The sequence below is a fragment of the Hypanus sabinus genome, chromosome 1 (assembly GCF_030144855.1).
Source record: "Hypanus sabinus isolate sHypSab1 chromosome 1, sHypSab1.hap1, whole genome shotgun sequence".
Lineage (NCBI taxonomy): Eukaryota > Metazoa > Chordata > Chondrichthyes > Myliobatiformes > Dasyatidae > Hypanus > Hypanus sabinus.
In genome coordinates, this window is record NC_082706.1 from 126,018,706 (window position 1) to 126,031,138 (window position 12,433).

At 39.7% G+C, this 12,433-nt stretch overlaps 1 protein-coding gene across 1 annotated transcript in view; it reads right to left on the reverse strand.

Annotated features, from left to right (window-relative positions):
- Positions 1 to 1,857: 1,857 nt before the first annotated feature.
- LOC132397303 (prostate stem cell antigen-like) overlaps positions 1,858 to 12,433 on the reverse strand; it is a 34,358-nt gene continuing 23,782 nt past the window's right edge. Inside the window, exons 2-3 of the mRNA XM_059975913.1 lie at positions 9,681 to 9,806; positions 1,858 to 2,944 (exon numbers count right to left, since the gene is read on the reverse strand). Coding sequence (XP_059831896.1) covers positions 2,727 to 2,944; positions 9,681 to 9,806 — 344 coding nt within the window. The 3' untranslated portion in view covers positions 1,858 to 2,726. The remainder of the gene's footprint in view (positions 2,945 to 9,680; positions 9,807 to 12,433) is intronic.

Genomic DNA, 12,433 nt, shown 5'->3' on the forward strand with positions numbered 1-12,433 from the left:
AACTGGAGGTGTCAGCCCACTGGGCGTCAGTGATCCCTAACGCATGTGCGAGGCGCCTGGTATATACGCATACGAGTGTCGTGTATATGAGTGTCGTGAGGAGTCTGTGTAGGGCTCAGTGTGCGCGGTGTCACCTCGGGTACAGGGTTCATAGTTACCGGGGAGTGTTTGGGGTAGTGGTCTGCTGCTCCTGCGGGCGCCAGGTCGCAGATGGAGACGGTGTCCTCCCGCCCATCAGGTAAGACCATGTAGGCATACTGGGGGTTCGCATGTAGAAGGTGACAGGCCTCAATTGCCTTTATACAGGGGTCTGTGGGAGGAGCCACAGGAGCAGTCGGCTGGGGGCATGTCCAGACAGGTATATGTAGTTCACCACACCCCTATCTATCAATTCCTCAGTCTCCCGCATGAGCTGAAGGTCATCGAGCTGCAGCTCCAGTTCCTTAACACATTCGCTGAGGAGCTGCAGCGTGGTGCACTTGGAGCAGATGTGGTTATTCAGGAGGCTGGAGATCTCTCAGATTTCCCACATCTCACACAAAGAACTCAAAACAGCCCTGGAGAGATTTTCACTGCACTAATTGTGCCTAACAGACGAGGAATGATGAATAAAGAAGAAAGTTACCAGTTGGTTACTTGGCCCAATCCTGATGAGCCAAAGCCAAAACCTTCCCACTCTAACACTGACCCTTGCTATTGCATCCTGTTTACTGATCGGACACAGTTCAAACTCTTAAAAACTGCCACAGAGCACTGCTTTACAGTGCATACCAGTCACCCGCCACGTTCTGTGTAAAAATCTTAGACATTATTCCCACTATACTTTCCTCCAATCACATTAAAATTATGCTCTCAATTTAGCCTGTTCAACCCAGGGAAAAAGAATGCCTGGCTGTCCACTCAATCTATGTCTCTTATCATCTTGTATATCTTGATACATGTGGAAAAGTAAACCGATACCCATACCAATGTGCCAGTGATTGTGCTGCAAGTAAGTTCTTCATTGTATCAGTGCGTATGTGTACTTGTGTCCATGACAGTAAATTTGATTCAAATTGATTTGGAAATTTTAAAAAAGGAAATATTTAAAAATTTGAAAAAGACAAAAAGGGCAAAGTAACAAGCAAACTGAGCCAGTTTTACAGTTAGACAACTAATATGGACAGAGAAATCAAGTTACCTGAACTTGTAGAGTCTAGAATGAAGTCCAAAAAGCTGCGATATGCCCAGATGTAAGACGAGGTAATGTTTGTCAAGTATGCATTGGGCTTCACCATAATACTACAGGTTCACAAACACCTGTATAGCCTGTGATATGAAGGATAGTTTGGGAAATCGGTGGTATAAATTTGCCGACTGTTGCAAGGCTGCTGATATTTTATTCTATTTGGGAACTTGTATTATAGCCTCACTTCCAACATGCGAACAGTCTGTGTTACAAATGTTCACAGGAACAAAACCCTGCCCGAACCTGGGGAGAACCTGAGCAGGAGGCCACAGACTGTTAAACATTTTCATGTAATTTAGTGTAGCTAGTTTATTGTTTGGTATCCAATTCAAGAGAGAAGACTGTCTGTTCAATATGCATTTAATATTTTCACCACACCTTGTTAGTACTTTGTCTTTTGTTGAATATTCTGGTTAGAAACTGATCAGTTATGTCGGTGTTGGGCAAATTGCATGTGATTTTATTTGTTGGAAAACACAAATGTTCTTTTTCTTCTTTTCTCTACTATGTTATTGACAGTGGGCAAAACCCCTCAAATCATTTATAGATTACAATAACAGCAGCTACTATTTATTATGATTGATAATAATCATTATTAATGATCATTATTATGAGACAGAAGATACTGAGACTTTTCAGAGGAGCTTTATTAAACAAAATTTTATATTGATTTACATCAAGTGTAATTAGGAAAAATAATTGAAATAAGGGTCAAAATGGTAATGCTAAAGGAACATCTTTAAGGCAGAGAGCAACAGGGAAATGAAGAGCTTCTTAGCAGATAGGTATGTGTTCATCACATCTTCATTAGCCACAAGCTTCCATGTTGCAATGGTCAGAGCCTTCCTAAACCATTCATTTCATTGATTACACCAAGCACACTCCATTTAGTTATGAAAATGTGTTCTCTTAAAACATTGAATCACAAATTAATAGAATATTGAACATGTACTGGTAACATTGCAGATTAGAGTGAGTTATTTTTTAAAATATTTTCTTGGCATTGAATACAATATAATAATAATAATATAAATGATATACCTGGTAACTTCATAACAAAATTGTCTAAGTGCTTAAAATAAGGCTTTAAGATTTCTTGATATATTTCAAACTTACATTTTAAGTCCTGACCAATAGTCTTAAATTGCTTTATACTGAACATAGTTTTGACAGTAATAAAATGTATCTTTTAATAAGTACTACGAGTGTTCACTTTGCATCTGGGTTTCTTTAATTTGATGAAATAATTGTGATTTTTTTTCTTCGTGAGTTATAGGTGATATCTTGGAACTTGTGGTAGCATTCTGCCCAATGTGAGTTCATTACAGTTTATAAGTAACAACATGGCTATAAAACTAGAATATTAAAAATTAATTTTGATGATAGGAAGAGAAATCAAAACTTGTGAATATTATTGCCTATATTGGCCCTAATTACAGCTTCCATTTAAGTAAAATTAATAATATATATCACCAGGTCTCCTCAAGCAGATGATGCATTATCCAACTTCATTTGTAAGCTTATAGATGAAGTAAAGAAAACTTGCCGAGGCCATAAGCAGCAGTTTTCTTGCAGAGAAATTAATTGCACCATTCACATTACATAAATCTGATTCACAGCATTTAACTCCAGTATTGACGAATAAGACATTGATGTTTCCTGTGCACAGTGATTTTGCAATGCAGCCTTTCGTCAGTACAGTTGTCTGTATTCCAACTATAATGGGTCAACAGGAGATAAAAAGATTTTGAATCAGTCATGACAACATTTTAATCAAAAGTGTGGATTCCATAAATTTTCTTGCAGATGGACCTTCCAAAACTCGGGAGTAAATAGAACTGCAGGAAACTGATTTGTACTTATAATTCCAATAGACCCTTGGTGATCTTAATCTTACTATTGGAAGAATAATCAAAAGCACTCTGAATATTGTGCACAGGAATGGGCAGAGAAATAGAAATAAATCATAGATACTTTCATGTATTACCTAAAAGCTAACTGAGATTTGGTCTGAGGTTGGGTAAAAAGTATAGAAATGATGAGATATCTCTGATAAATTCCCTTCCTCCAACATTGATGCTGCCCTCACCCTTATTTCCTCCATTTCCTGAACACCTACGCTCACCCCATCTTCCTGCTGCCTTAGCAGCAATAGAGTTCCACATGTCCTTATCTACCACCCCATGGGCTTCCACATCCAATATGATGTTCTCCGCAACTTCTGCCATCTCCAAAGGGGCACTACCACCAAACATAAATGTACCCACCCTCTCTCCACTTTCCACAGGGATTGCTCATTCTATGATTCCCTTGTTCATTCGCCCCTACCCACTAGCTTCCCATCCAGCACTGATCCTTGGAAGTGGCCAAAGTGCTACACCTGCCCTTTCACCTCCTCCCTCATCTCCTTTCAGGGCTCCAAACAGTCCTTCCAGGCAAAGCAACACTTCACCTGCAAATCTGCTGGTGCTGTCTACTGTGTCCAGTGCTCCCGATGCGGCCTCCTCTACATTGGTGGGACCTGTCATAAAATGGGGGACCACTTCGTCAAGCACCTCTGCTCCACCCACTAGAAGTGAATCTTCCTGGTAGCCAAATATTTTAATTCCATTTCCATTCCGGCATGCCAGTCTATGGATTCCTCTTGTGCCAAGATGAGGCCACCCTCAGGGTGGAAGAGCAACACCTCATATTCCATCTGGGTAGCCTGCAACTTGATGGCATGAATATTGATTTCTCCTTCCTGTTAAAAAAAAATTCTCTCTACCTGCCCTCTTCTTCTATTTCCCATTCTAGCCCCTTAACTCTTCTCATCGGCCTGTCGCCTCCTTCTACTCTTTCTCCTATGGTCCACTCCTCTCTCCTCTCAGATTTCTTTCTCTTCAGCTCTTTACATTTCCTACCCACTTGGCATTACCTATCACCTTCTAGTTATCCTCCTTCCCCTTCCCCCACATTTTTATTCTGTCATTTTCCTTCTTCCTTTCCAGCCTGAAATATTGACTATTTATTCAGTTCCATAGATGCTGCCCGACGTGCTGAGTTTGTGTGTGTTGCTTGAGAAATCTCTGCAGAAGCTTAATAGTCATTAGAATTCTATACCACTAGCTATTTTGGTCATTCAGTATGTTCAATGCTGAATTTTAATAAAACTTGGACACTTGGGAAATCAAGGGATCTAAGAAATAAATGGGAAAATCCAACAAAATGCAAGATCAACAAGGATCTTTTGAGCGGTATTGAGAAGCTTAAGGAAGTATATAACTTACATCTGCTTATCTTCTTGGAGTTTCACCAATTCATCTGTCATTTAAACTTTAAATGATCGAAAAGGAGATAAAACCATATATACCTTTAAAAAGATTTCATGTTGTATAACTAAAATCTATTGCTTAGAATTTATAAACCTGATACTCTGCACAGATGTGAATCTTCTTCACGTTCTTCAACCACATATTCATGCAAAAGTCTAAACTCCATAGTTCCTTCAAAAAAAAGCTAGAATTCCAATTCAGGATTAACCAACCATTTTGGGGATTTAAGTGTCTGGTCACATCAGTTTTCCTTTTCATTAGATGGCAACCCGAAAGATATGGGGGAGGGGGGTGGGGAGGAGTCTAAAATAGTTTTTTAACATCTGTATTTGTACAAAGTCAAAGAACCAGTGAGGTCATGTTCTGTATATAGATTACAGAAAAGAAGGTGTTCACTGTCTTGAGGCAAACTAGGATGGATAAATCCCCAGGGCCTGACAAAGTGTCCCCTCAGACCTATGGAAGCTAGTGCAGAAATTGCAGAGGCCCTACCAGAGCTACTTAAAATAAGACCATAAGACATATGACCAGAATTAGGCCATTTGACCCATTGAGTCTGCTCTGCTATTCAATCATGGCTGATCCTTTCCCCGCTCTTCAGCCCTATTCCCTGCCTTCTCCCTGTTACCTTTAATGTCCTGTCCAAGATCCTATCAAACTCTGCCTTAAATACACCCAACAACCTGGCCTCTACAGCTGCCTGTGGTAATAAATTCCACACATTCACACCCTCTGGCTAAAGTAATTTCTCCGCATCTCTATATGCCCCTCTATCCTGATGCAGTGTCCTCTTGCCTAGACTCCCCCACCATGGGAAACATCTTTTCCAAATCTACTCTATCTCAGCCTTTCAATATTTAAAAGGATTCAATGAGATCCCCCCTTAATCCTTCTAAATTCCAGCAAATACAGACCCAGAGCAATCAAACGTTCCTCATACCTCTTTCATTCCTGGAATCATCCTTGTGAACCTCCTCTGGACCCCTTCCAATGCCAGCACATCTTTACTTAGATGAGGAGCTCAAAATTGTTCACAATACTCAAGGTGAGGCCCTATAAGGCATCACATCCCTGCTCTTGTATTCTAGACCTCTTGAAATGAATGCCAACATTGCATTCCCTTCCTTACCACCAACTCTACCTGCAAGTTAACCTTTAGGATGTTCTGCAGAAGGACTCCCAAATCTCTTTGCATCTCAGATTTTTGGATCTTCTCCCCATTTAGAAAATAATGTGTACATTTATTTCTACTACTAAAGTGCGTGAGCATGCATTTTACAAGATTGTATTTCATTTGCCACTCTCTTGCCCATTCTCCTAATCTAAGTCCTTCTGTAGCCTACCTATTCCCTCAGCATTACCTGCCCCTCCACCTATCTTCGTATCATCTGTAAACTTGGTGACAAGCCATCAATTCCACCATCCAAATCATTGACATATAACATTTAAGATGCAGTCCCAACACTGACCTCTGTGGAACACCATTAGTCATTGGCAACCAACCAGAAAAGGCCCCCTTTATTCCCACTCTTTGCCTTCTGCCAATCAACCAATGCTCTATTAATGCTAGTATCTTTCCTGTAATATGCTACCACAGGCTCTTAACTTGATAAGCAATCACATGTGTGGCATTTTGCCAAAGGCCTTCTGAAAGTCCAAATATGAAATATCCACTGCATCCCCTTTATCTATCCTATGTGTAATCTCCTCAAAGAATTCCAACAGGTTCATCAGGCAAGATTTTCCTTAAGGAAACCATGCTGACTTTGTTCAATTCTGTCCTGTGTCACCAAGTACTCCATAACCTCATCCTTAACAAATGACTCCAACATCTTCCCAACCACTGAGGACAGGCTAACTGGTCTATAATTTCCTTTCTGTAGCCTTCCTTATTTCTTAAAAAGTGATTTTGCAATTTTCCAGTCCTCTGGTAACATGCCAGAGTCCAATGATTCTTGAAAGATCATTACTACATACTCCACAATGTCAACCGCTACCTCTTTCAGAACCCCAAGGTACAGTTCACCCTTTGGTCTTAAAGCTTTTTGACCACCTTCTCCCTTGTAATAGTAACTGCACTCACTTCTCTTCCCTCACACCCTTCAACATCTGGCACACTGCTAGTGTGTTCTACAGTGAAGACTGATGCAAAATACTCATTTAGTTCATCTGCCATCCCCTTGGCCACTGTTATTATTTCTCCAGCCTCATTTTCTAGCAGTTCTATATCCACTCTCATCACTCTTATTTTTTAAATATTTGGAAAAGCTTTTACTCTCCACTTTGACATTGTTTGCTAGCTTGCTTTTATATTTCGTCTTGTCCTTCCTAATGATTCTTTTATTTGCTCTCTGTAGGTTTTTAAATGCTTCCCAATCCTTTGTTTTCCCACTAATTTTTGCTTTGTTGTATGCCCTCTCTTTTTATATTAGCTTTGACTTCCCTTGGCCACGGTTGCACTATTTTGCCATTTGACTATTTCTTCATTTTTGGAATACATCTATCTTGCATCTTCCTCATTTTTCCCAGAAGCTCACGCCAGTGCTGCTCTGCTGTCATCCCCTAACAGCATCTCCTTCAAATTTACTTTGGCCAACTTCTCTCTCATACCACTGTAATTTCCTTTACTACGTCAGAAATACTGCTACGTCAGACTTTACTTTCTTCCTATCAAATTTCAAGTTGAACTCATATTGTGATTACTGCCTTCTAAGGGTTCTTTTACCTTAAGCTCCCTAATCACCTCTGGTTCATTACATAACACCCAATCCGGTACGGCTGATCCCCTAGTAGGCTTAATGACAAACTGCTCTAAAAAGCCATCTCATAGGCATTTTACAAACTCACTCCCCTGCCATCCATTTCCAACCTGATTTTCCCAACCGAGGAGCATGTTGAAGTCTCCTATGTTTGAAATGTCTTCTTCCATGGTGACATGCTGGAGGATTGGAGTATAGCTGATGTTCTGTTGTTTAAGAAAGATTTAAGAATAAGCCAGGGAACTTTAGACCAGTGGGCCTGATGTCTGTAGTGTGAAAATATTCAAAGGGACCGGATATATAAGTATTTGGACAGGAATAGGGACTGATTAGGCATAGTCAACATGGATTTGTGCTGCCAGGTTGTGTCTAAGAGTTTTTTTTTCAGAGGAGGTTACCAGGAAAGACAAGGCAGAAAATGAGGTCTATATAGATTTTAGCAAAACTTTGACAAGGTTCCGCATGGGAGGTTGGGCAAGATGGTTCAGTTATTTGGATTTTGGATGATGTAGTAAATTGGATTAGACATTGATTTTGCTGGAAAAGCCAGAGAGTGGTAGTAGATGGTTGCCTCTCTGACTGGAAGCCTGGGCCAGAGGGATTGGTGCTGGATTCATTGTTGTTTGTTATCTATATCAATGATCCAGATGTTAATGTAGCAAACTGGATCAGCAACTTTGCAGATGACACTAAGTTTGGGGTGTAGTGGACATCGAGGAAGGCTATCAAAGCTTGCAATGGGATCTGGATCAGCTGGAAAAATGAGCAGAAAAATGGCAGATTAAATTTAATGTTGATAAATGTGAGGTGTTCCACTTTGCGAGTACTTACATGGTGGAGGCACCGGTAGATGGGGTTGTGAAGAGAGCTTTTGGCACATTGGCCTTCATAAATCCAAGTGTTGAGTGCAGAAGTTGAGATGTTATGTTGAAGTTGCAGAAGGCATTGGTGAGGTTTAATTAGGAATATTGTGTGTATTTTTGGTCACCTACCTAGAGGAAAGATGTAAATAAGATAGAAAGAATGCAGTGAAAATTTACAAATATGTTGCCAGGACTTGAGGACCTGAGTTATAGGGAAAGGTTGAATAGGTTAAGACTATTTCCTGGAGTGAAGGAGAATAAGGGGAGATTTGATAGAGGTATACAAAATTATGAGGGGTATAGATCGAGTATATGCAAGCAAGCTTTTTCCTCTGAGGTTTGGTGAGACTCAAACTAGGGGTCATGGGTTAAGAGTGAAAGGTGAAATATTTAATGTGAACATGAGGGGGAACTTCACTCAGAGGGTGGTGAGAATGTGGAATGTTCTTCCAGCAGATGTGGTGCCTCATGAAATTTTTGAATACTTACATTGATGAAAGGGGTATGGTCTGGGTGCAGATCAATGGGACTGGGCAGATTAATAATTTGGTACGACTGGATGTGCCAAATGGCCTGTTTCTGTACTGTAACATTCTGACTATGGCTACGACACTTGAGGCCGATATTTTGAATGGTTAGCTCCAGTGAAAGCTAAAAATTAGCTTTATTTGTCACATGTACATCACATCGAAACGTACAGTGAAATGGGTAGTTTGCATCAATGGCCAACACAGTCCAAGGATGTGCTGGGCACAACCCACAAGTGCTGCCATGCTTCCGGCACCAATGTAGCATGCCCACGACTTACTAACCCTAACCTATACGTCTTTGGAATTTGGGAGAAAACCAGACCACTTGGAGGAAACACTTGTGGTCAAGGGGAGAACATACAATCTCCTTACTCACAGCGGCAGAATGGAACCTAGGTTTCTGGCACTGCAATAGTGTTACACTGACCACTAAGCTGCCATGCCTCCCTAAAGGCATTGAGTCTGGAGAAGAAACTGGTGGATTTTTATAAATGAAGTTGATCTGCAACTGTGCTGACATTAAATCAGTCTTACGTGTTCACTGACATTATGGTCTGTCTGCTCTTAAACTTCCAGTGGTCAATCACTGCATGTGTGTTAATGTCCTCACCCACGTGACATTTCACTCAACTGATAAATTCCCTGTGGTCATCATCCCAGTGCTCTAAGGGCAGTTCCTGTGCACAAAAGCAGGGGTTAATGATCCAATTTACTAACAATTGAATTTAAAAATCCTTTATTATGAATGGTACAACCAGTAGAGGTAATGAAAACAGGACCCCATAAATTTTGGTGTGGGTGCATTTTTTCCCCATCTTCTGACAATCTATGAACCTTTGATATACATATCTATGTTCTAGTTATAAAACAGTCTGAATATACTGCACAACAAATATCACTATGTACAAGAATAGCATATCAAGGAATAATTTTCACATTACATCCTCAATAATGCTTTTGTTAAATAGTAAAGAATGTAAACTTACATAAGTTCATTGTGAATTTGGATACGGAGCATCTGTCTTCATTACCACTGCAATTTTGAACTGGATTGCTATTGCAGTTTTTATTGCTTGTTTCATCCTTACAGGAGTAGCATTTTAAGCCAGCAACTGCAAATGGTATTAATACACACAATTTGAAATGCATTGTAAAATTCTTCCATCTCTAAAATACTTTTTCTTTCTTGCATAATTTCATAACTTTATTGTTATCCGCTTTAATCAACCTTTAAAAAGAAACAACAGTGGATACTGCAGATGCTGCAATCTGGAACCAAGAACTTATCACTGGAAGAACTTAGCCAGTTAGGCAGCATCCATGAATGCAGGTCAACATTTTTTATCAAGGTCCTGCATGAGGACTGAAAGTATAAAGAGGAGAGGAAGGCTCTGGCAGGTGCTAGGTGGAATCAAGTGAAGATGGAGATGACAGGCCAATGGAGCCAGGTAGGGGAGGGAGAAGGATGGAGTTGGGAGACAGTTGCTGGTGAATGAAAGGTAGAAACAGATAAGGATAAACAAAAAAGAAAGAGCACCAGTTGAAAAAAGGGGAGAAGTAGAGACAGAAGCTGGAGATGTGATAAGTAGAGGCACAAAGGAACAGATGCTGGAAACTCATAGATAAGAAGTTTATGAAGCAGAAACAGATCGAGGAGAGATGATGTGCAGATGGAGCCAGTGGGGTGGAGGGGTTTTAGGGAGGAGGTTTCAGAAAGAAAGGGGAAAGACAACCTGTGCGGATCAGAAAGAGAAAAGAGCACAGAGTGTGCGTTGCTTGACACTGGAACATTCAGTGTTCATTGCAGACTATCCAAGAGAATATGAGGAGCTGTTCCTTTAGTTTGCACTTGGCCTCACCCTCACACTGGAGAATGTAGGTCAGTGTAGGAATGGGAAGGGAAGTTGAAATGGCATGCACCAGAAGCTCAAGATGACCATTATGAACAGGGGATAGGTATCCACAAAAATTATCACCTTGTCTCCACTAAAGTAAAAGAAAGCACATTGAGAGCCCCAAACATAGTAGACGAAAAGGTGCATATGAAGGTTTTCCAGAACAGATTAAAAGTCTAGAACAACATAAACTGCATTTCAGTGCTTTCAATGTATTATATGTTTTGGGGATAAAAGGATAGACATCCAAAGCACACAATTTATGGTGATTAGGAAAAGAGTCATGGAGGCAAAAGTTAAAATCTATTCAAGCAATATGTAGTCATGATTGGCATTTCATTTCTCAAAAGATTTTAGTGTGAAGATTCAAAAGTGAATTAGAAAAAATATCTGAGGGTGAAAAGAATTGCAGAAATTTGGGCTGAGAATTGAAGGATTGATTGTTCTTCCGAATGGCCGAAATGGTTGATCACCGGTATACCACTCTCCCCCAACATTTAAGTTCAAAGGCCCTTTATTGGAACCTGAAATATTTTATATCAACACCTTCAGTTCCGTGTGTTACTCTAGATTAGCACAAATTGACTCTTCTGATGAAGGATTTTTAATCTGAAACTAAACCAGACTAACAGTGATAGAAGATGTTCATCAGTAACACCCACTTTAAAGTTCAATCTAAAATATGAATTCCGTTTCTCTTCCCACAGATGCTGCCTGGCCTGCTGAGTGTTTTCAAAATTAACAGTTTTCAGTTCCAACAACTGGAATTTTCATTTTATTTTCACGTTAGCCAGATAAGTTTTTTCAACCTTAGACTTTTGAACTAAATCATCAGTGAAAATTAATACAACAACTGTCATGTAAACATTTTTAAACTAATGGCCCTTTTCCCATTTGGATTGGACAATTATGAATTCATTTGCTCCCAATGAATCATTGATATGATTGATATCTTCTTTCCCAACACTTTATAGAAGTTAGAAATTTTTCTCAGCCCCCCCCCCTTGGTGATGGGTTGTTTTTGGGTCTCAGTCAAACTGTTCTTAGATGTCAAGAATTATGTGAGAGCAATCCTTTGACAATAAGTTCATTTGATATGAAATATGGAAGTATACCAAAGTTACTGCCAGCTTTTGTCCATCCTTGTTGCTGCAGAACTGAGAAGACAGCTTATAGCCAACCATATTAGTGGGTCTGGAATTGCATACAGACACCAGGTAAGTTTTACAGATTTCCATTTATGAATGGATTGAGCTTTTATTCAGATCTATGGTTATCATTACTGATATGAGTTTTATGAATTCCAGAAATATTTGATTAATTTCTATTTTCCATGATGAAACTGAAATACATTTCTCTGGATCAGTTTCCAGAACTCAGGCTCTTGACATCCTGAAACAAAGCCAATGGAAATCTCTGAGACAAAAACAACATTATTCTTGGGTCACTGGGAGAACCTGAATTAGACAAGCAAGAAACTGCATTTTCTACTGATTGTAAAAAGATGTTATCTGTAAATTGCACAATTTTATTTGAGTGGACTAGCAATTGCTAGAAAACTTTCAGAATCAGAATATGTTGCAAAATTTGGTGTTTTGCAGAGGCAGTATACTGCCATACATTAAATATACTGTACTATATATAATAATAAGAAATAAAAAATAAAATAATCAGAGCCCTCAGAGCAAAAAAAAAACTGGAGGGTAGTTTTCATGGGTTCATTGTCTGTTCAGATAGCTGATGGCAGAGGAGAAGAAGCTGTTCCTAAAGCATTGAGTGTCTTCAGGCTCCTGTAGGTCTTCCCTGATGGCAGTAATGGGAAGAGTGCATGTCCTGGATGGTGA